At 38.3% G+C, this 25,020-nt stretch overlaps 2 protein-coding genes across 3 annotated transcripts in view; one reads left to right on the forward strand and one right to left on the reverse strand.

The window, feature by feature from the left end:
* Positions 1–3,065: 3,065 nt before the first annotated feature.
* Positions 3,066–8,305, forward strand: LOC127425554 (small integral membrane protein 13-like). Its single transcript, XM_051671670.1, has 3 exons — positions 3,066–3,260; positions 5,246–5,337; positions 7,125–8,305. The coding sequence occupies exons 2-3, from the start codon at positions 5,262–5,264 to the stop codon at positions 7,313–7,315; spliced, it is 267 nt and encodes an 88-aa protein (XP_051527630.1). The 5' UTR covers positions 3,066–3,260; positions 5,246–5,261; the 3' UTR covers positions 7,316–8,305.
* A 12,752-nt stretch (positions 8,306–21,057) lies between these two features.
* Positions 21,058–25,020, reverse strand: part of LOC127425540 (enhancer of filamentation 1-like) — a 53,264-nt gene continuing 49,301 nt past the window's right edge. The window contains exons 6-7 of one of the 2 annotated variants that reach the window (XM_051671648.1): positions 23,827–23,916; positions 21,058–22,286 (exon numbers count right to left, since the gene is read on the reverse strand). In XM_051671648.1, coding sequence (XP_051527608.1) covers positions 21,735–22,286; positions 23,827–23,916 — 642 coding nt within the window. In that variant the 3' untranslated portion in view covers positions 21,058–21,734. The remainder of the gene's footprint in view (positions 22,287–23,826; positions 23,917–25,020) is intronic. The other variant, XM_051671647.1, reaches the window with a different exon arrangement.

Consider the following 25,020-nt stretch of genomic DNA (forward strand, 5'->3'; position numbering starts at 1 on the left):
CAAGTGACAACTATACAATGAAGGTAGATTTTAAACTAAAGATTGAACCACGTTCCACAACAATGTTGGCCACAAACTACTTTTTGATATATATTTGTATGTTACTATCCTGAATAGTTTTGTGCTTCATAATAATCTTACTGTTTACATTTTACCATATAGCCTAAATTCCCTATAATATACTATATAATTATAGGTTGACATTCCCATTGTGACAACAACTTATCCCATAAACTGTGATAACATCCTTGCATAAAAGTCAATGGGCCTCGTTTATGAAAGTTTAAAAAAATATATAAGTAAACTGTGAGCAATTTGCACGTAAAATGTACCTTCCCGAAAACTTTCCTCCAGATTCACAAATGCTGTGTACACCCCAGATTTGTTTGTGAAACGTGTGATAGTGAATTTCCAACATTCTTAAATATGGCATGTGTGTAGGGGGCCTGGGTATCTCCGCAAGTATTGATGCTGACTGCCACCCCTGGAGTCGCGAGTTCGAATCCAGGGCGTGCTGAGTGACTCCAGCCAGGTCTGGAGTCACTCAGCACACAGGGCAACATGTCACAAGGAGTAACCTCCTCATGGTCGCGATTAATGGTTCTCGTTCTCAATGGGGCAAGTGATAAGTTGTGCGTGGATTGCAGAGAGTAGCATGAGCCTCCCGTGCTGTGAGTCTCCGCGGTATCATGCACAACGAGCCACGTGATAAGATGCGCGGATTGACTGTCTCAGAAGAGGAGGCATCTGAGACTTGTCCTCCGCCACCTGGATTGAAGTGAGTAACCACACCACCACGAGGACCTAGTAAGTAGTGGGAACTGGGCATGCCAAATTGGGGAGAAAAGGGGATAAAATAAAAAAAATATATATATTTTGTAGATCCTTGTTATTCTAGCAGGGGTGGAAAGAGTACTGAAAAATAATACTTAAGTAAAAGTACTGTTACTTCTTAAGAAATGTAGTTTGTGTAGAGTAACAGTACCTGTCCAAAAAACTACTCAAGTAAGAGTAAAAGAGTAGCTCATTTAAAAGTACTCATGAGTATTGAGTATTGAGTTGCGAAAGCTATGCCCCTTTATAATAAAAACTTAATGCTGCAATTTACAAATGTAGCACACATACCGTAATTTACATTCCCTTTTATCGCTGTTTGCCAGAAAGAATAAAAAATATAGGTATTTTATTGGTGTTTGTGATTGACAACTTTTAAAATACAACACTAAAAAAAAAAAAAAAAACACTAAAAAAAGCAGGGTCACTTTGCGTGTCATGTCCTGCACAATAAAGGGGGTAGAGCATTTGTTTGGTACAGGGGCCACATCGGGCTTCAAAGGAATAATTCACACAAAAATGAAAATTCTCTCATCATTTACTCACCCTTATGCCATCCCGGATGTGTATGACTTTCTTTCTTCAGCAGAACACAAATAAAGATTTTAAGAAGAAAATCTCAGCTCTTTTGGAAGTGGATGGGTGCCAAAATTTTGAAGCTCCAAAAATCACACAAGTCAGCATAAAAGTAGCCTAATCCATGTGACTCCAGTGGTTAAATCCATGTCTTCAGAAGTGATATGATAGGTTGGGTGAGAAACAGATCAATATTTAAGTCAATTTTTACTATAAATTCTCCTCCCTGCTCAATCAATCTCCACTTTAACTTTCACTTTCTTCTTCTTTTGTTTTTGGTGATTCATATTCTTCATGCATATCGCCACCTACTGGGCAGGGAGAAGAATTTCAGCTGGCTTGTTACACAAGCAATTGGCATTTTTCACTGCGAAAAGCCCTTTCAGGTGTGGCCGTGATGTTCAGGTGTTGAACTGTGTTTGAGGCATCCTCCACATCCATAACAGTTGGCGCCCGATCTACAGCTGCCATTCAAGTTTTTCACGTGTGATTTGATTTAACGGGAGTCGAGACTCTCCCTAGCCAATCATGTTGATAGATAAAAATAAAATCAGGACAGGGAAGTAGCGAACACAGACGGTGGGAAAATAGCACATTAAAAGTACAGTTACAGCACTTATAATGTAAACTTCTTAAAAAAGTACAATTCCTGGGGAAAACTACTTAATTACAGTAATGTGAGTATTTGTAATTCGTTACTTTACACCCCTGCATTCTAGCTGTCAGTTTGTCCAGATACTCAGGTGACATTTCACCCCACACTTCCTGTAGCACTTGCCATAGATGTGGCTGTCTTGTCGGGCACTTCTCATGCACCTTACAGTCCAGCTGATCCCACAAAAGCTCAATGGGGTTAAGATCCATAACACTCTTTTCCAATTATCTGTTGTCCAATGTCTGTGTTTCTTTGCCCACTCTAAACTTTTCTTTTTGTTTTTCTTTTTCAAAAGTGGCTTTTTCTTTGCAATTCTTCCCATAAGGCCTGCACCCCTGAGTCTTCTCTTTACTGTTGTACATGAAACTGGTGTTGAGCGGGTAGAATTCAATGAAGCTGTCAGCTGAGGACATGTGAGATGTCTATTTCTCAAACTAGAGACTCTGATGTACTTATCCTCTTGTTTAGTTGTACATCTGGCCTTCCACATCTCTTTCTGTCCTTGTTAGAGCCAGTTGTCCTTTGTCTTTGAAGACTGTAGTGTACACCTTTATACGAAATCATCAGTTTTTTGGCCATTTCAAGCATTGTATAGTCTTCATTCCTCAAAACAATGATTGACTGATGAGTTTCTACAGAAAGCTGTTTCTTTTTTGCCATTTTTGACCTAATATTGACCTTAAGACATGCCAGTCTATTGCATACTGTGGCAACTCAAAAACAAACACAAAGACAATAAGCTTCATTTAACAAACCAAATTGCTTTCAACTGTGTTTGATATAATGACAAATGTTCAAAATATGTTCAAAAACGTGGTAATACCAGGTATATTTTACAATAAGAAGGAAATAGCCTTGTGCATTAAGTTGAAAATTAGTAATTAGTCCCATTATCAGTAATACCAAGAAAAATAAACAAAAACCTTTGGTGGAGTGGTCAGGACGTACAATGAAAACTACAATTCCCACAACACCAAGCTTAGATGTACATGAAGGAGCACAACCGGGTCAGTCTCAGATTGAGTCACGAGCGTGTGTTGTTGACAGAAGCTCGCCGTTTTCTCTTTAATTTCCTTTCTCCTTAAGTGTCGCAATGATGTAGATAAAGAAGATATTCGTGATCCCTCCATGACACGTGTGACCGGCCTCCGTCCCTGCGGGATTCGGCGTGAAGACTGTGAGGACGTGATCAACTGTGAGTGTCTCTGCATGATTATATCAACATAAACACTTTCATACTGTGTGTTTGATATCAGCATTAAACCACTGTTTATGTGTAAGTGCTGTCTGTTTATACTGATATCGGACATGCAAAATAAAATTGATGCTTTGATATTATACGATCTGATACGATGTAAATTATATGTCTACCCTTTTAAAAATTACTTTACCATGGTACAGTGATGGTAATACCATCACTAATAGTATTTACATGGTACTCCAGGATACTTTAAAAAATATCATAGTATTACCATGGTATGTGTCCAAAAAATCATGGTAATATCATGGTACTTTTTGATTTTTGTTATAATAGTTTATATTATTTTATAGTTATAGTGTTTGTTTGGATTTAGATATAAAATTATGACTTGATTTCTAAATCAGACATATGGTATTATCAGTGTAGGGTGTAATGCATTACTAAGTAATTAATTACTGTAATTAAACTACTTTTTCATTGAAAAAAGTAAAGTAAGTGATTACTTTTTTTTTTTTACGTATTTTTTTTTTTTATTTGAAATGCCCAATTCCCAATGTGCTTTTAAGTCCTTGTGGTCGTGTAGTGATTCGCCTCAGTCCGAGTGGCGGAGGACGAATCCCAGTTGCCTCCGCGTCTGATACCGTCAGAGCGCGTTGCCACGGAGACTTAGCGCCTGTGGAGGCTTCACGCCATCCACCGCGGAAACCACGCTCAACTCGCCACGCGCCCCACCAAGAACGAACCACATTATAGCGATCACGAGGAGGTTACCCCATGTGACTCTACCCTCCCTAGCAACCGGGCCAATTTGGTTGCTTAGTAGATCTGGCTGGAGTCACTTAGCACGCCCTGGGATTCAAGTGAACTCCAAGGGTGGTAGCCAGCGTCTTTTACCACTGAGCTACCCAGGCCCCAAGTAAGGGATTACTCTTAATTTTTCAGTAATTTAATTAGTTACTTCTGATGTAATTGCATTAAATACTGTATAGACTCTAGGACAATTCTATATAAAACAATAGTGAATTTAAAATCGAAATTTGACGTCTAATGTTAAAATGTGTGCTTTCTAATTTAACACTGCCCCCTTAAATTCTTTGGCCAGTTCATGAATAATTAATTTTTATTTATATGATTTATTTGAATAAGAATTAAAAGAACAGTTTCATGTCTATCCTTGTATTTTCATTTGGTTGAGGTTGATAAGGGTTTTAGAAAGTAATCAGTAATAAGTAATGCAATTACTTTTCAGATAGAGTAATTAGTACAGTAATCTAATTACACTGTAGAAGATGTACTTAGTAGTTAGTAATTAATTACTTTTTTTAGAATAACTTACCCAACACTGGATATCATTCATCATAAGCTCTGATGTATTGTTTTTTTAAAAAAAAATTATTAATATATTATTTGTATGGATTATGGAATAAAACCATATGATGACTTGATCCTGAAATCCAACATGCAGTAAAATGCAGGTGATATGATCTTAAACAATTCACACAATCTTGTCTAATATATGTCTGCCCTTACCAAAAAATACTTTACCATGGTACAGTCAAGGTATGAAATGGTAAATCCATCGTACTTTTTTGTTAGTGTAATGTGATATGTATGATATATGCAATATTTACATTATATTTCATTAATAATACTGTGTAATAACATGTAACATTAATTTTAATTATAATATATTTTTCATATTAATATATCACCATATATTGTGGCTTGATTCTCAAATCAGACATGCTAACTCCAATACGGCCTATATGATTTGATGTTGTATGATCTGTGTGATATTTTTAAGACATTTCGCAAATTGAAAAAAATCTTGATATCAGACAAAATTATACCCATCGCTTGTGTATTAGACATGCCAAATAAGAGTGTAATTATATAGGGCATCCTCTTGTGTAATCAAGAACATGCCCAGCCTATAGAGCACACAAGTGTAAAGGGGTTTTGTCTGGTTTGATTCTTAGGAAAGTAGGGGGAAGGATGTGGCAGAGTGTTGGTTTGACCATGTTGGTGATTGTGGCCACGCTGATATGTGTCCTCCTCTTCATGCTCTTCGGTAAGTGACCCCCAAACCCCGCCACATGTGCTCCAGTGCATCTACAATGACCGTGAAATGTATTTGGACCCTTAAGCCTTACTTAAAAAAGTGAATGTCATTGCATTAGATACAAAATCTCAAAGCAAGTGGCATTTATTTTGAGGAGGGAGAAGACTAACACACATTTTTAATGCAAAATATTATACAAATGTTATATAATGTATACTATTCAAAACAAAGGCCTTGAGGGAAACCGACATCATATATCCACTAAAAATCACCTCGAGTTGCTTAAAAGTCATTGCAAAAATGGTTCAGAAAAGTGAAGGTTGTTTTAAGAAAAGATCTAGCATAATTTGTTTGCAGATGCCACTTGTATTGCATAATATTTGGTTTAATACAATGACATTTATGCATTTAAAAAAAAAAAATTATTTTAATTTTTTTCCTCTTTTTCACCCAAATCAACGCGCTCAACAATCCATGTGATAAGATTCATGGGTTGATGGTCTCAGACGCGGAGGCAACTGGGATTCATCCTCCACCACCCAGATTGAGGCGAATCACTACACGACCACAAAGACTTAAAAGCACACTGGGAATTGGGCATTCCAAATTGGGTGAAAAATAAAAAGAAAAAAAATAATATTTAGGCTATTAGTAATTTTCCACCTGTTGTTGTAGACGAATACTCGCGTGATGGCAAATGAGTCTGTTGGTGACAGTAAATGTTTGGATTTGGGAAGGTGTTTATATAATATTTTTTTTGATAATTTCGTTATTTTAATTGCTTTTTCGTTTCGTTTAAAGTGCAATTTTAATTTAGAAATATGTTTTAAGTTTTTCGTGTTTCAATAAATACTTGTAATTTTCAAAGCAAAATCAATAAAGCAAAAATATTAATCGACCGATACGCGATAGCGAAACTAAAGCGCTTCCTTCATCCGAGTGAATAAATTTGCAGGAACAGGAAGGGATTCTGAACGAGGTATACACTAGACCAAAAGCCTTCATGGCAAGTAACGTCACAGAGTTTAACAGCGTTTTGGTGCTGATGTGCGAATGGAAGCAAAATAGATAAAAGATGCATATTCATCAGAAAAGGCAATTCAATTATTTTACTACAATTTAACAGGTTTCATGTGAGAAAGTGGCTATTCTTTACCTGTACATTTTTTTTTTTTCAAGTCCTCATGGTGGCGTAGTGACTCGCCTCAATCCGGGTGGCGAAGGACGAATCTGCCTCTGCGTCTTAGATGTCAATCCACTCATCTTATCACGTGACTTGTTGAGCACGTTACCACGGAGACATAGTGCGTGTGGAGGCTTCATGCTATTCTCCGCGGCATCCACGCACAACTCACCACGCGCCCCACGAGAGTGAGAACCACATTATAGCGACCACAAGGAGGTTACCCCATGTGACTCTACCCTCCCTAGCAACCGGGCCAATTTGGTTGCTCAGGACACCTGTCTGGAGTCACTCAGCACACCCTGGATTCGAACTCACGACTCCAGGGGTGGTAGTCAGCGTCTTTACTCTACCCAGGCCCCCTACCTGTATATTTCTTAGCAAATCCAATCTAAATCAAATTCATCAGGTAACTGAAGTGCATTAATCTACTGTTTAGTTTTGCAAATGCAAGTTGAATCTGTACATTATCATCACGTCCCTGCAAATGTTTTACTGATGTTAAGAAGATAGAACATGCAAATTTGATGTTACTTCTCCAATAGTTCCACTGTAAAACTGAAAGCAAAACATGGCGTATTAAATGTAACTTACATTTTTGTCTTGTTTATAGGGTGGTATGTGGTGTGGCAGCTCTTCCTGTCGAAGTTTAAGTTCCTGCGGGAGTTGGTGGGTGACACCGGTTCGCCGCAGGCTGAAACCGAGCCCTCCGTGTCAGAGAGCGAATGCAGCTCACCCCTGACGCCCCGCCACCGACCCAAGACCCCTCGTCAAAGGATCATCCCTCCAGACAGCACTACATAGAGCCCTGAAACAAGATTTCCTAATTTCTCCTCTTCTCAATAACCGTTTTCCATATTTAGGCTGGATGTGAGGTCATTTCCTGTGACCTACGCCCTGCTCATGTGTTACAGACCTGCATTAATCACTGTGCTCTCCTCCGCATCCACTCAGTTGTCACGGTTAAACTGGTTCTCATCGCCTCCCCTCTGTTCTGCTATCTTACTGAGCTCGGAAACCCATTAAGAAGTCACTTAACGTCAAGGTGTGGTGTGTGAACTGAACAAACATGTAGCTCAGCCAAAAGATTGCGTCCCGAATAACACGCTGCTAACCCCGGCCTGTGTAACTGAGATGTGTAAATGTATTTGCGTGAGAGCGTCACGTTTTTGTATGTTACTGTTAACTTTAAGTGATCTTTTAAAATCTAATGAATTAATCAAACTAAATCTGATTTACAGCTGACAACCAAACGTCTAGCATTTCTGTGGGCAAATATCACTACTATTCAAACTGACAGTTTAACCAATAAGTGCAAAGAAAACTTTATTTTTCCCTAAGAAGTGAAAATGTCACAATAAACAAACATTTTAACAGGGCAGCACACCCTTATGACGTTAAAAAAAGAGGAGGATGATGATGTTATAAAATTTCCATTGCAGTTCTGGCTTTCTCATGGCATAGTGCTTTATGAAGGCCATCATTGATTGCCTCCCTCCCTTGTGCCTCTGGCTAGGATTGAAGTCGCCCACATTTTAACCAATCTCTAATACGCCTGTTATTGTCAGCTTTATAAAAGTGATAGAGCTAGAAATGTCACAGACCGACCCTGCCTGAGATCTGCCTGTTTGCATCCACAGCTGTTAATATATATTAGTTTGTCAAGTTCTAAAGAAATGCAGTTGTCAGAACTGTAGACGGTCAGATTTCCATGTTACGTTAAATGTATTATTTTTTTTGTCCTTTTATGATAATAGATGTTTTCCCTTCACAATAAATATATTTTGTGAACAACTGTGTTTTTTGTGATTGTATTTTGCTTTCCTTGTATTTTCCCCACAACTGTGTTTTGTTAAATACATCGTCATTTCTGTAAGCAGGTCAAAATTTTAAGCATTTTGTATTAAAGGAATAATTCACACAAAAATGAAAATTCTCTCAGCATTTACTCACCCTCATGCCATCACAGATGTGTATAACTTTCTTCAGCAGACACAAATTAAGATTTTTAGAAGAATATCTCAGCTCTGTAGGTCCATACAATGCAAGGGAATGGTGACCTAAATTTTGAAGCTCCAAAAAGCACATAAAGGCAGCATAAAAGTAAGCGATATGATAGGTGTGGGTGAGAAACAGATCAGTATTTAAGTCCTTTTTCACAATAAATTGTCCTCCCTGCCCAGTAGGTGGCGATATGCATGAAGAATGCGAATTGCTGAAAAACAAAATAAGAATGCGATTGTGAAAGTGAAAGTGGAGATTTATAATAAAAAAGGACTTAAATATTGATCTGTTTCTCACCCACACCTATCATATTGCTTTAGAAGACATGCATTTAAACACTGGAGTCATGTGGATTACTTTTATGCTGCCTTTATGTGCTTTTTTGAGCTTCAAAGTTCTGGCCACCATTCACTTGCATTGAATGGACCAACAGAGCGGAGATATGTTGTTGTTGCTTTAATATGGAAGTCAGTTTCTTTATCAGGTATTATTTCGCACCTGAATAATCAATGCTTATGTTTAATCATGAACTTGACCTAATTATGATTTATAAAAACTCAGTTCAGGTGGCCAAATCAATTTGAAAGTTCCACCAAGGAGATTTTGCTGCACTTCTAAAAACGTCCACAAGGTGACAGTTTTGCACTTAAAAATAGCACAGCTGAAGTCAGAAGGCGTGGAGAGGATTGTTAATGTTAACGTTGTTGTTTCATTTGCTTCTACTTTAGAAATTGTAATTTAATGGCTTTAATACATATTTCATAAAAACATAATACTAGAACGAATAAACGAGATTAAAGTCCACGCCACTGTTGAGATAACCCAAAAGCGGCTTTGTCACGTGTTACCTGTAACTTTTCTCATCGCTGGTAATGATAGACCAATCACATTCGTTTGTGATTATTTGATGAGGCATATCATTTAATCTTTATATAGTGATTGCTGGGGTGGATTACACTTTGTATACAAGATACAAAAAGATTACACTTTTTAGTGTTTAAATCTCTCCGAGAAACATTATTTGTCCTAATATTTAAGATGCGGCTCATCTGCTTTGTAGTCCACCAAGCGTCCCCTTGAGGAAGACAAGAGTATATCTCATACGACACGGTTAGAATGAGCGACATTTCGCGCGCAATGTAGCTGCATTAATCAGAAGCAGACACTTGAATATCTAAAGAGTGCATGCTCCTCTCTCCATAGCCTATATTTTATTTTATAACATGCTAAAATATAAAATACACATGCTGGTTAAACCAAAGGCAAGAGGCCAGAGAAACTTGGAAGTTAGCGTTTCCCAAGACATACAAAGATTTATGCACTAAACCATAAATTGTCAATAAATATTTTTAAAGAGAGGGTTGCCTGTCCCTCTCTTTGTCCGCAAAACTTTAAAGCATACTGAAATATATGCAGCTTCTACTAAATGAAAAAGGTAAAGGAGTCGATGCCATGCACCGAAGCTGTAATTTTGAGGCCTTAGAATACTTCGCAGGAAATGGTTGTGGTAAGCCATGGAAATGACATCGCAAGAACTGCTCCGCTCACCCCTGTATTGACAAGACCGATCCAGTTCTCTTTTTTCTATTTCTCCACCTTCTACAACTGGGTTGCAACATAAGCGGCTCAAACTTCTGCTGCCATTGTTTGTGACACAGACGAGGCTGGTTATCACAATATTGGCTTTCTCACAATATGTTTGGCAATGCATTCTGCTGTTTCATGTCAGTGTCAGGGTCAGTGTTATGTAAGTTACTTTAAAAAAGTAATTAATTACTAACTCCTAATTACATCTTCTACAGTGTAATTAGATTACTGTACTAATTACTCTGTCTGAAAAGTAATTGCATTACTAATTACTTTCTAAAACCCTTATCAACCCTGACCAAATGAAAATACAAGGATAGACATGAAACTGTTCTTTTAATTCTTTCAAATAAATCATATAAAATCAAATAAATTATTCATGAACTGGCCAAAGAATTTAAGGGGGCTGCATTAAATTAGAAAACATACATTTTAACATTAGACATTAAATTTCGATTCGAGTCTATACAGTATTTAACGCAATTACATCAGAAGTAACTGTAATTAAATTACTGAAAAATTTAGAGTAATCCCTTACTTTACTTTTTTCAATGAAAAAGTAATTTAATTACAGTAATTAATTACTTAGTAATGCATTACACCCTACACTGATCAGGGTTCAAAGTTTTTGAAAGTGTTTGGGAATGTTTTAAACATTAAAGGTGCACTCAGTAATTTGTTCCTCAGTAAACAAGCTATACTCCTGAAGAAATGAACAGTAGGCTAGTTTTGAAACATATGTATAAAATCGTAAGCACTCACTTGAAAGGAAGACTCTAGTCATATCATTAACCTTATAAAAGCAGTTTTATTCTACATGGAGAGGGTCCCCTCAAAGGCCATGTTAGAATCACATGACCAGTCGAATACTACTCGCTTAATCTCGGTGACCGTCCTGTTATTGGACACATTGACTCATGGATTAAAGCAGTCATGGCTGACTGTTGACAATGAATTTCTGTAATGTAATCGGTAATTGAAAACTATTGCTGGAATGATGCTCCTAGGTGTCAGTGTAAGTCCAATACAATGTAAACACAAAAATTACTGAGTGCACCTTTAAGTAGAGAGCGGCAGCTATGGGTTCACATACTTCTATACTAATACAAAAATTATTTTTAAAAAGTACATACTTTTGAGTGTGTAGTAATACTGTACTGGACAGTTCCCTAGAATTGCATCAATAAAAATGTCATAAAATTGTATCTTGACACTGCACACTCTAGGGGTGGGCGATATGACCAAAATCTTATATCACGATATCACAAATTTTATATCACGATATAGTTACATTTAAAATAAATAAATAAATAAATAAATAAATGGAGACCTTGTGTCCCTCTTGCCACAGGCTGAACTACACTGCTGTAATGGCCGGACCTTGTCTCGGCTCCTCAGTGCAAAGACCTGAATGAATCCGCATTCCAGCCTCCCTTTTCTACCCATATGTCGGGGGGAGCGGCATGCAAATTCTACTCGCCAATTCTCACTGGCCTTTTCTCAAAGATCTGAAGGTGTCTCAGGCTCTCAAGATCGACCCCTAGTGTCACTACATCGACACAACGTCAAGTGGCTTTATGTGAGACTGAGAGAATTGAAGAAACGTCTTGGTTACTGTCGTAACCTCCGTTCCCTAATGGAGGGAACGAGACGTTTCTTCAATTCTCTCAGTCTCACATAAAGCCACTCTGCCTTCCTCCTCCATTTCTCCGACAGAATGTATGGCAAGCCATGAGTTTCAGAGTTACGCGATAGTTTTAATGCGTTTACATCTAGGGTACGTTTACACGACAATGATGTACTAAAAACGGAAACGTTTTTCCTTTGCATTTTTTAAAAGTTTCGCATACAGACGACAACGTTGTCAAAACGATCCCCGTTCACACGGATCCGCGAAAGGACTAAAAAGGCAGTATTATGCATGCCAGGCCAGTAGCTGGTGAAGAAACACTACGCGCCTGTGCACATAAGCATTCTTCCACAGAGCAGTGAATACAAACAATGACGATGGCGAAAGCATCGAGCAATTTTGTCTGGACGGACGATGAGGTTGCTTTATTACTACAGTTACTTTGCTGGAGAAGCATCAATAAACTCAAAATCTTGAGCAGCACAAACACAGTCCCATAGTCCGCCATTGTAGTTTTGAAGTACTCGCGCACATGCCTATAGACTGAACACGTAATACGCGTGCGCATGACCTCATCGTTTTCACAAATTCACGTTTTTGTATGTTTACAAGGCAACGATAACGGCATCGTTTTCAAAAACGTGCACTTTGAAACCCGTTTTCAAAAGTTTGCGTTTTCAGGCCCCAAAACTGTTGTCGTGTAAACAAACAGCCAAAACGCATAAAAAGTTTTCCGTTTTTAGTTGAAAACATTGTCGTGTAAACGGCCCCTAAGGGTACGTTATACGACAACGATGTACTAAAAATGGAAAAGTTTTTCCTTTGCGTTTTTGAAAAGTTTCGCGTACAGATGACAATGTTGTCAAAACGATCCCCGTTCACACGGATCCGCGAAAACAACTAAAATGGCTGCATTATGCATGCCAGGCCAGTAGATGGTGATGTCACTTTGTAAAGAAACACTACGCGCCTGCGCACATAAGCATTCTTCCACAGAGCGGTGAATACAAACAATGAAGATGGCGAAAGCATCGAGCAATTTTGTCTGGATGGATGATGAGGTTGCTTTATTACTACAATTACTTTGCTTGAGAAGTGTCAATAAACTAAAAATCTCGAGTAGCACAAACACAGTCCTGTAGTCCGCCATTGTAGTTTTGAATGTCTCACGCATTGTTTTGAAGTACTCGCACGCATGCCTATAGACTGAACACGTAATACGCGTGCGCATGACGTCATCGTTTTCACAAATTCACGTTTTTGTATGTTTACACGGAGACGATTACGGCATCGTTTTCAAAAACTTGCACTTTGAAACCCGTTTTCAAAAGTTTGCGTTTTCAGGCCCCAAAACACCGTTGTCGTGTAAACGAACAGCCAAAACACATAAAAAGTTTTCCGTTTTTAGTTGAAAACTTTGTCATGTAAACGGTAAACGGTGTTCTAAACAACCACAACGCCTTAAAATATGGCGTAGTAATTACAAACGGTGTAAAAAAACATGCAAAAGTCGTTTAAAACGGCGTATTGGATGGTGTTTAGTGTATGTGAAAAGCGCCGCTTTTTACGCTGTTTGGCTTGGCATATTACGCCGTAAAAAACACTATTTTTGATTGCACAAAAGCAGAAACATTATTATTATTATGACTTACAAAATAATTTTTTTAATCAACTGTGGTGCAAACCAGCTTCAATAGACCATTTTAAAAAGCATGAGTAAACATGTTCATATTCTTTTGATATAATAATATGCCTTTATATGTGATAAGTTATCACAATGTTAATATGCCAATGTGATAATTCTTTGTTAAAAAAAGTAACTCTTTCATACAGTAAAAATAACAATGGCAATTTATTACAAATACACTATTGCTGTGTCCGGAATCGCCCCATATCCCCTTATTCACTAAAATAGCGGAAATAAGTGCACAATATTAGAAATGAGAGATCGAAAAAGGGTGAGCAACACTTTGTAATATACTCTGTGCATTGGAGATGGCTGCGGTGCTATCGCAGAAACAAGTTAGTCACATACAGTTTGTACTTTCCATGTGTATTTCCATCTTACACACACTGTAGCTCACTTTGGAAAATAATGATTATGATGATAATAATAATAATAGCTTTATTTTGTATCTATACACATGGCATGTTGTGGTTTCATTCATGGTATATTATAGTAATACAATAAATCTTCATTCTATTTGTCATGTTTAATATGTTCATAATGAGTAAAAATAATAACGAACTGCCAACAAACCACACATGAACAAGTGTATATTATTTATTTATTTAATATAATTATTTATTTAATATCACGAAACTCTCCCATCCAACCTGTGCTGTGTTTAGAGAAAAAAATCACGGGCGCAAAGTGTCCTCATCCGACCACAAACAGTACTGATGTTATCAATAACACTCATAAATAAGATGAATACATTACCTACAGATGATAACCCATTATTTGAATTATACATCTAATTATAATTTCCTCTGTGTACAGTTTTCTGAGTTCAAAATGTCATCTCAGAAAAATAGAGAAGAAAAACACTGGTGTATTAAGATGAAATGTGGTAAAAAGCAGCAATTCATTACAAATCATTATAAATTTAGCTCACTATATATATATATATATATATATATATATATATATATATATATATATATATATATATATATATATGTTTTTATATATTAATAATATATAAAAATAAAATTTTTGTGTGTAATATAAGCCAGTTGGGTGGCGTGAAGTGAGTCAGCATCAGTCAGCGTTTTCATTCATCAGCACTATGTGATCGCTCGAATTTCGACTACACTACTAAAGCTAAGAAATAGCTTTAAATGGCTTTAAACTAACAACTTCAGCATTAAGGCTCATCACAGCTGAGAGACACAACAGACTGATTAATTACACAAACTCAAGGTGCTAACCTCTTACCGGAGTTTCCACATTGGAGAGGACATACTGTTCAAAATGGCGAAGGACATTGCGGTTTCTATAGTGAATGACTCTTGCGCACCAGCTACCGTGAAATAGGGAGGAATACCCCTGCTTGGACAGCTATTTATCCACGGAGAAAATAGGATGCATTTGGCCAAAATTACATTATCTTCAGAAAGCTGACTAACACACTACTGCATCTCTGCTTGGAAATGGCAACAGGTGATCGCACACGCTCCATATCTTTCTCTCTCTCTCTCACACACACACACACATATACATCCTTGTTTCTCCAATAACTTGTTAGAAACAGCCTAAACTGTGATACTAGTTCTAAAGTGAAATTTTTGAGAGGCTAGGTTACCCCATGTGACTCTATCCTCCCTAGAAACCAGGCCAATTTGGTTGCTTAAGAGACCTGGCTGAAGTCACTCAGCACGCCCTGGATTTGAACTCGTGACTCCAGGGGTGGTAGTCAGCGTCAGTACTTGCTGAGCTACCCAGGCCCCACCAGCACACTTTTGCAGAAATAACCTGCAGCAATGAACTGGCCAGACTCAGCTCATCACTGATTGGGTGAGAACACCTCAAACTTTACTGGCTGTGAAAACCAGCAGGCGGGGCTCATAATACTACATAGAGTACTACATAGAGTAAAAAGTGCCGCTTTTGTGCAACCAAAAACTGTTTTTTTTACGGTGTCATATGCCAAGACAAACTACGTAAAAAAGCGGTGCTTTTCACATACACCAAACACCGTCCAATATGGCGTTTAACTATTTTTGCGCGTTTTTACGGCATTTGAAATTACTACGGCTTATTTTCTGGCTTTATGGTTGTATAGAACGCCGCAAAGTATGCAGTTTTAAATGTACACGCGTTAAAACTATCACATTTTTCTGAGACTCGTGGCTTGCCATAGAAATACACATTTCTTGCATGTGGTGGCAGTTTTGCGTAACCGCGATACAGATGATAATCCAAAATGTATACCGGTTGCCAAATTTCTACTGGTTTATCATGTCTACCAGTATATCGCCCACCCCTAGCACACTCCTATGTCACATAGTTTTTATGTTGGCATGTAATTGTTAACATCAAAGGTCAAAATGTATTACTTATTATTTAATAACTGGAACTTAAAAGTCAACATAAAATCAAAATGAACCCTATTTACATAGCCTAATTCACATTTCTTCGGTGCACTTTATTGCGAAAATAAAAAATATTGTCTTTTTAATCTTTCATCAAAATGTAATAACATGTTTTGCCTCTGAAAAAACATTTTTGGGCTTCCCACCCCCTATTTTATTATATACTGGCCTATTTTCTTGATGAATATGCTGTTTTATTCAGAAATACATCGTTTTATGTCAACTTTTAACTTTTAGGTGCATTCAGTAGCTTTGACCTTGCATTTGTCACAATTTTTCTACATCTAAAAGTCAAAAGAGAACCATCAAAAGCTCATATTCTTCTGTAGTGCAAAGGCTAGTGAAAAGAATGCATGGATGCCCACTTTGAAAATCCCAACTTGGAAGGCAACATGGAAGGCAACTTTGAAATTCACAATATTAAACACACAGGAAGTCGGCATGTTGTTTCCGAGAGTACCTTAGGATCAGCAACGTTGTGCCAACTCACCAACAAGCAACATCTCGTATCAGACATTTTTGCATCAGCTCCAGTTTGTTTATCCTACCCTGTGCCGCAACCGGAAGTGCATTGCATAAGCAGTGTGGGAGACCCAGGTTCAGGTCGCACACTGAAACCAGGAAGTAATCGCATTCGCATAATTAGTGACTAGCGCAATCCAGAGGTTGCATTTTCCCCCTAACATTATATTTTTACTTCACTGATGGTTAGGTTTAGGTTTTGGGGGTGGATTGGAGAGTACAGTTGATAAAATATGCATTCCTCTTCACTGTATTACAGCCTATACAGCTGAAAACAACTCGCTTCACAACTCGCTTTTGGTGCCCCTCTGTAGTGCCTCAGTCTGAGGTGCGGCCAGCTTACGCAATGTCTTGTTCCATTTATCTTAGGGAACCGAGGTTACATACATAACCAAGACGTTCCTTTACGATTCAGTTCACTTGACATTGCATCAGTAAGCTGACTCTTATGGGGAACAGAGTGCCATCGCACCTCAATACACATGACGCCGCAGTCCCGCGGGATGGTGACCGACATGAGTATGCCACAAGTGAATGACACTCATGGTGATCCAGGAGGGGAGCACTCAGAATGGATATATGCACTAAGTCATATAGTATGAATTAACCCGTTTGAATGCAGGCGGTTGTGTAAAATGACAGGGAGCCCGTACTTCAAAAGAGGGGCATAAGTATATGTTTGGCCGACGAAATAACAAGCGCTCTAGACAGAGAGGACTTGCGATGAGAGAGATGTTACCTCTAGGTTGTAAAACCTAGCGAATGTGTTTTGAGAAGACCATCCTGCTGGAAAACATATGTCTTGTAAGGACACACCATTCGTCCATGCCCATGAAGAGGCCATGCCTCTAGCTGAGTGTGCTTTAACACCAATTGGGCAATTCGCACCCCACGACTTGTAAGCCAAGGTGATCGCATCAACGATCCAGTGAGAAAGTCCATAGTACACAAAGAGCTGGTCAGACAGTCTGAACTGGCGGGTGCACTCAACATAAGTATGTAGCGCTCGCACAGGGCATAACAAATTTTGTTCCTCATCCGAATTAAATGGAGGAGGGAAAAAGGCTTGAAGGTGTACCACCTGCACTCTTAAGGGTGTGGTTAGAACCTTAGGCACATAGCCTTTTCTGGGTTTGACAGTGGCTTTTCAAACATGTGGTTCAAACTCCAAACATGAATTGTTGACTGACAGTGCTTGCAAATCACCGACCCGTTTTACTGAGGCCAGAGCCAGCAGAGTCCAGAGGCTTGAAGGGACTGTAGCCGGGCAAGGGGAGGTTTAGCCACCTCACTCCCCTAAGGAACTTTATGATTAAATCATGTTTGCCTATAGAGGTGCCGGCTTTGGGTGCGTGATATGCAGATATAATCACCACATAAACTTTGAGCGTTGACAGAGTGAGCCCTGCGTCCAATCGCTCTTGAAGATTTGTACGAATTTCAGGTATGGGGCAGTTCACTGGGTCTTTGCTGTGTGAAAAGCACTAATTAGTGGACAAATTCCATTTCAGTGTGTAAAGGTGTCTCGTAGATGGCATTCTAGCCTGTAAAATGGTGTTCATAACCGAAGAGTCAGTTCTGGCACGTTTAGTGCGCTCCGTTCAGGAGCGACACATGCAGGTTCCACAGCTTTGGCTGGGGATGCCAGATTGTGCCCTGCGCTTGAGAGAGGAGATTCCTCCTCAGCGGTATTTCCCATGGAAGGCCGTCCAGAATCTCTATCATTTCTGGAAACCAGGACTGACTGGGCCACTTCAGCACAACCAATAGAATTTTTTCCTTGTCCTCACAGACTTTGCATATGACAGAGTGAAGGAGGCACACTGTGGGAAACCCGTATTTTTATGGGAAGGCCATTTGTGGGCCATTGTGTCCACTCCTAGTGAAGCGTGGGTCTTGGAGTACCAGAGGGGACAGTGGGCATTCTCCGCGGAGGCAAATAGATCAATCTCCACTTTGCTGAATATTTCTCAAATCCTCAGGACAGTCTAAGGATGAAGTCTCCATTCTCCCGGCATCACTACTTGGCATGACAGTCAGTTTGCACCGTAATTCAGACGGCCTGGGGCATATGTCGCCCGGAGGGAGAGGAGATGATGCTCGCTCAACAGGAAGAGTCGATGCGTCAGTCTCAGCATTGGCAGGGAACGAATTCCGCCTTGGTGGTTTATGTACGCCACAACTGTCGTGTTGTCTGAGCGAACCAGAACATGATAATTCGCTATTTCGGACTGAAAAGCCTTCAAGGCTAGGAAAACAGGTGACAGCTACAGGCGGTTGATGTGCCATTCCCTCTTCGCACCTGTCCAGGTGCCGAAAGCTGTGCGTCTGTCGCACACTGCCCCCCAACCTGCGTTGGAAGCGTCCGTGGTCACCACTTTCCACCTGAAAATCTGCCCCAGTTCAATGTTTCACAATGAACATCAAGGTTGTTGTGAAATTTAGCTGTTTCAAATAGACTAATTTACTTGTTTGAAGATGTTGCACCACTCATTTAAAAAAAAGCTGTACTCCTTGAAATGAATAGCAATTTTGAAACGTGTAAAATCATGACGACTTTCAAGAGATGAAGACTCCAGACACATCAGCAACCTTATAAAAGCTGTTTTATTCTACATGGAGAGTGTCACCTCGTGGGGGCTGCCATGTTAGAATCACATGACCAGCCAAATACTACTCGCTTAATATCAGTAACCGCCCTGTTATTGGACACTTTCACTCATGGATTCAATTAACAATGTTTGACTGTGAAATGTGAATTTTTACATAGACATCTGTAACTGAAAATGTTTGAATTATGCTGCATCCAGGCTACTAGGTATCAGTGTAAGTCAAAAAACTTACTGAGTGCACCTTTAAAGGGATAGTTCACCCAAAAATTGTAATTCTCTCATTATTCACTCACCCTCATGCCATCCCAGATGTGTATGACTTTCTTTCTTCAAACGAAGATTTCTAGAAGAATATCTCAGCTCTGTAGGTCCATACAATGCAAGTGAATGGTGGCCAGAACTTTGAAGGTCCAAAAAGCACATAAAGGCAGCAGAAAATTAATCCACATGACGCTAGTGGTTAAGTCCATATCTTTAGAAGCGATAGGAGTGGGTGAGAAACAGATCAATATTTAAATTATTTTTTACTATACATTATTCTTCTTTTGTTTTTGGCAATTCACATTCTTCCTGCAGATCGCCACCTACTTGGCAGTGAGGTGAATTCATAGTAAAAAAAGACTTAAATATTGATCTTCTCACCCACACCTATCATATCGCTTTTGAAGGTATATATTCAACCATTGGAGTCTTATGGATTACTTTTATGCAGCCTTTTTGGAGCTTCAATATTTTGGTACCCATTCACTTGCATTGTGAGGACCTACAGAGCTGATATACTCTTCTAAAAATCTTCTTTTATGTTCAGCAGAAGAAAGAAAATCATACACATCTGGGATGGCATGAGGGTGAGTAAATGATGAGAGATTTTTGGGTGAACTATCCCTTTAAGTGCCTTTAGTAATTCTTCAGTAGAAATGTTTATGTAAGGTGGGACTACTTTTCTAGTTGGATGAAGTTGGGTTTTGCGTTACCAACGTTGAGTAAAGAATGAGTAATTATTTTGTTTGTAAACACATTTAATCCAATTTATTAATCTTGCTGCAATGTAGAATGAACATATCTATCATCAGACTGCAGTGTCCATGGAATGATCCATCAAACATTTGCCTGTGTGCCATTGGTAATGGTTTGCGAAACTGCAGAAAGCCGCAGAATGTCCTTCAGGAAGCAATGTTCTCATCTAACCACAGGCTATGCTTCAACATATGCCATCTGGTTGATTTATACATCTGTTAAAAACAGTTAAAATATAAAATAATAGCAACTTACTCTTTTAAGGACTCTTAGATGAGACAGCACAATAAAAAAACTTCTCAATTAGATTGCGCAGATGTGATGTTTTTACCGTGCGCCTGACAATGGTCCAGCAGGTTAATGCTAATGCTAATCTGGTGTGGCACTCTTCTGCAGGCCCTGCTCGACCTACCCTTCAATCCCCTTAGCATGGCCTCTCATCATCGCCACTAGCCCACATGAGTGATGATAAATGCTTATTTCATTACAGCATGGAATGGAAAGTATTAGTCACCAAGGCCAATGAGGTGGTTTGGGAAGCTTTGCATCCATCTAAGGACTTTTTTTTTTTTTTACCAAATTATCTCTGTCCAATCTGATCATCTGATAATACTCTGGGAATTATGGATTGGTGGGCCATTCAGTTATGGTAATAGCTGGGCAAATTTCCCTGGGAAAGTGTCCTCCTTGCTGGGGTAGGTTTTAAAGGTTTTCATTTAACTTGCTTTTGCTTCATATTTTGTTGTAATTACACACTTTTAGGTTTTTAACTGATATGAGAGTAATTCACATTTCACCACCAAAAAAAATAAAAAATAAAAAAAATAAAAAAAATTGCATAAATGCATGACATTTTCCCATTATTCTCAAAGGTCTAATTAAATTCTCATTACTATTGTACTTTTTGATGAGCATAAATTAAAATCAGCACAACAAATGCTACCAAAATGTATGAATATTTTACAATTTCAATAATATATATTTTTAATTCCCATTATTCTCAAAGGTCTATTTAAATTCTCATTACCATTCATTTTTTATTTTTATTTAAATGTACATAAATGAAAAGGAAGCACAACAAATACTACCATAAAGTATGAATACTTTACAATTAATTTTTTTTATTACTAAAATGTATTTATTGTCATAAAAATATTTTCATAATGCAAAAACTCTAATACAATTTATTTTGTTATTTCTTTATTTTGATTTTGGGGTGAAATATGAGTGTTGTGAGCATGGTTTTATTATACGAGTTGTAATGTGAGTTTTGCAATATGATTTTTGAGAGATTCACCCAAGATGTTTTTACAAAAACAAGTGAAACACAATTTATCTAGCAAAGACCAAAATCTTTCACTTTGTTCATACTGTAATCTCGGCAGAGTATGTGTCTCACAATACAGTATATGTACAAAAACAACAACAACAACAACTACTTTCATTTAGTAGGTTCTGGAATTCAACACTAAGCAATAATTAGCAACTGATGACAACTTATAAGGTGACTAATACACAAAAAAATCAGCAATGTTAACTTTTCAATCTACAAATGCAAGTCTCAAAATAATTTCTATTCATACAATTAATAATATTATAATATAAAATAAATCTACACAAAAACAGAGCCAAATATTTACAGGGAAGAAGAGAGGACGACTTTCCGTGATGCGTCTACTGTACATGAGGACATATATAAATATGCACATTACAAGATAGTCTTTGTTGGAATCTTTATGACATCATGATGACATCACAATCCAGCCATTTGTGAGAGCTGCACTTTAAATTGTTGCGCTAAGTGTGAGAGGTCCGTCACACGATCTACCATTTCCTGCACCGCGGCCGTGTTGGGGTAGTGAAGGGCGGCCATCTTGGTGGAGCCCACGACTGTCTTTAGCATCTCACACAGCACGTTGCTTAAGTTCATGATGCGATTCGCCACTTCTGGCGTCAAAGCCTGTCTTGACAACGTGTCCCCAATAAATACAAGCTTGTGGGCGCTGAGAATGACAAATTTGCCATGTGCAACGAAGATGCGTGGAGGTTGTCCGGCTTTTACGCAGCCAAAAAAAGCGTCCACTGCATTTAGAAGAGTCACAAAGTTCTGCTCGCATTGGTCGGCGTAGAAGCCCAACAGCTGACGATCGCGCAAACACAATGGAGCTCCGCCCCCTGTAGAGAAATTGGAGGAGGAGTCTGAAGAGGAGGAGGAGCCTGTTGAATGTTGGTGGGTGATCCACTTGGTGATGTCATTCTCTACTGGTTTGATCACTTCCTGTTCAAGCTGTTTGAACTGGTTCAGCTGTGAGGGAAGATGAAGAATGATTACAAAGATCATTGAAATAAATGTCATATCTGACTTTTTGGATTACACCTTCTTGACTTTTGAGTTGGACACCATCCACATGAGATATACAGAGGGGTCCAAAAGTCTGAGACTACTATTACCATTTTTTCACAACATCAGCATAACAATATGAGTAAAAAGTTGAATTTAAACTACTTAGTTTGTGCAAAACCTGATGATCCATGTTATCAGCATGATTTGAGAATGTGTACATGCTTCAACAGAAGCAAAGAAATCTGACCTGTTAAGAATTCAACATGGCCAATGTCACAAATCTGCTTTTTTGATTGGTGACCTTGAAATGGTGCAGAATCTTAGGGTGAATTTGGGCACTATAGGCCACATTATACAGTCTTTTCAACGTTTCCAAAATCCTAAAACGTTGTTTCCAGATTTTGTATGTGGTCTCAGACTTTTGGACCCCACAGAATAAACTGCTTAACATTTAAGTTTACATGCAACAGGAACCATCTGCCATGCATGTTGTCCTAGAAGAAAGTTCCAGATCTTTGTGATCTGCAGCTGTGCGGTCGTTATAGCTTGAATATGGTGAACATATGGTGACCCTAAGAGATCCTGGGTCATGTCAAGAAATTTGTTTCTCTGAGTTTGGCCGTCTTTTTGCATTCTACAATGTGTCAACAACTTCTCGATTCAGATGCTGTGTGCTTGTATAAGTTAAAATCTACTTGAGTTGTATTTTTAACAGAATAAGATTACTTTATTGCTAGAAACTTCTTTGATTCTTAAGGCAGAATCTTCACGCAAGTACGCGAATGCAGATGGGAGCACTTGGCCAACGCGTGTTCCTGTTGTTCATACTTTACGTGCGCTCTTGCGTTGCTCTGGCGGTTACAAACCTCACACCACAAGGGAGCGATAGATTTTTTTTAGGCGCCACGAAACCGAATCACGAAAATTTGACTCTGTGGTCTGGTGTTTTATGAAGTCAAAAAGCCATCCCAACATGTCCAAAATGACTGGATAGCCATAGCTAGTTGTGGCATCTCCAATGCGGACACCTTTCCATTTCATCCTGGCTCGGACAAATCGGTCCCGTAGTTGTTTCCATTTTCTCTTTACAGTGTTGTTATCAGAATTTAGGGAAGCTGCAATTTCTTGCCAAGCATTTTCAATCGCTGTTTTATTCGAATGGAGAGGGGACGAGGGGTCGTAAATATGTTTGTATAATCTAACTTGTTCGGCAAGACTCTCCTCAAATTGCTGCTCCGCCATGACAGTTGTTGACTGAAAACAGAAAATCCGCTCTAGCACCCCTTGCGGCAATGCACAGAATGCAGCGCGTACTTGCGTTGGGTTATGAATTGATTGCTGACACATTTCACTACGCAGCGACGCGTGGAATTGAACATGCTTAGCAAGGTGCATCTGCGTTCGCGTATTTGCGTGAAGTATGTTTGGGCCTTTAATGACTGAAGTTTGATGGCACACACCTTTGGTGTATAAGTAGTGTTTGTGTGCATGTATCTCGTACCTGTTCTTGGCCAAGTTGTACTTTGTTCTGTTTGATGATGTTCTCCTTCTCCAAAAGTTCCTTTTGTTGTCTCTCGAATTCATCTTTTCCCTGTAATAATAATTAAAACTGTCATCACTTCTAAATATTCATTGTCAGTTTTTTATAGTGTCTTCATCAGTCTTATTAAATCAATGAAAATGCAAAAAAGAAACCCTGAATATCCACTCTCTGTCTTTTGCTTAAGATTAAAGTGCACACTTGGTCTTTGCAAAAGGATTATAATCCCAACAGCATGTCATTATAACACTCATATGTGAGTGATAACTGTCCTAATCCCTGCATCTAGGATTAACAGATGGACAGAGGATAGATGGAAACAGATGGACTGTTTTACAACATAAAACAGTTTTTGTGTCGAGGGCCTGATTTTGTCCCGTAATTGTGTACTGTAAATATTGTGTTGGACAGTGTTTTTACATTTGTTATTCACAGACCATTTTGACCATCTTAAAAGTACCTATTGCACATATTGTGTTCGCAATGATTTCGCCAGTGTGTTTCCTGGTGAATTCTTTGGTAAATTTTAAATGGTTTCATAAGAGACAGACAGATTTGGAATTCAAATAGAGTAGGCAACATCAAAAATCGTTAGGGTGTAGGCAGATGCCAGTATGGCAAGCCGAATTGACTTTATCATGTTTGATGTAAGGAAATGGAATTACTACTAGTGACAGTGCTAATTTTTGATATCAGTAATTACATTTGCACTTGTAAAAATGCTACTTCTTGACATCAAAATTGACATCATTATTTTTATTTTTATTTTTTACAAATTTTTAATATTTGCATTTTCATTAGTAGAATTTCACAATGATCTGTCATAGACTCCTGTTCAAAACAATTCAGATATCTACAATTAATTCCTTACTAGTTGAATTTAAATTTCAAATTTCAGCTATGTACTTCTTCCTAGTAAAAATGTAAATCTTTGCTATCAATAATTACATTGTTACTAGTCAAGCTATTAATTTCTGATATCAACAATTGAATTACTAGTAAAATGTTAATTTTAGATATCTGGAAATGGATTTCAGATATCAATAAATTGAAGCGTGATTAAAGATGTCTTAAAAAGCTTTCTTACTTGTTACAATAACATTATAGATATCTGAAATTAACATAGCCACAAGTAAAAACCAAATGACAGATATC

The sequence above is a fragment of the Myxocyprinus asiaticus genome, chromosome 34 (genome assembly GCF_019703515.2).
Source record: "Myxocyprinus asiaticus isolate MX2 ecotype Aquarium Trade chromosome 34, UBuf_Myxa_2, whole genome shotgun sequence".
Taxonomy (NCBI): domain Eukaryota; kingdom Metazoa; phylum Chordata; class Actinopteri; order Cypriniformes; family Catostomidae; genus Myxocyprinus; species Myxocyprinus asiaticus.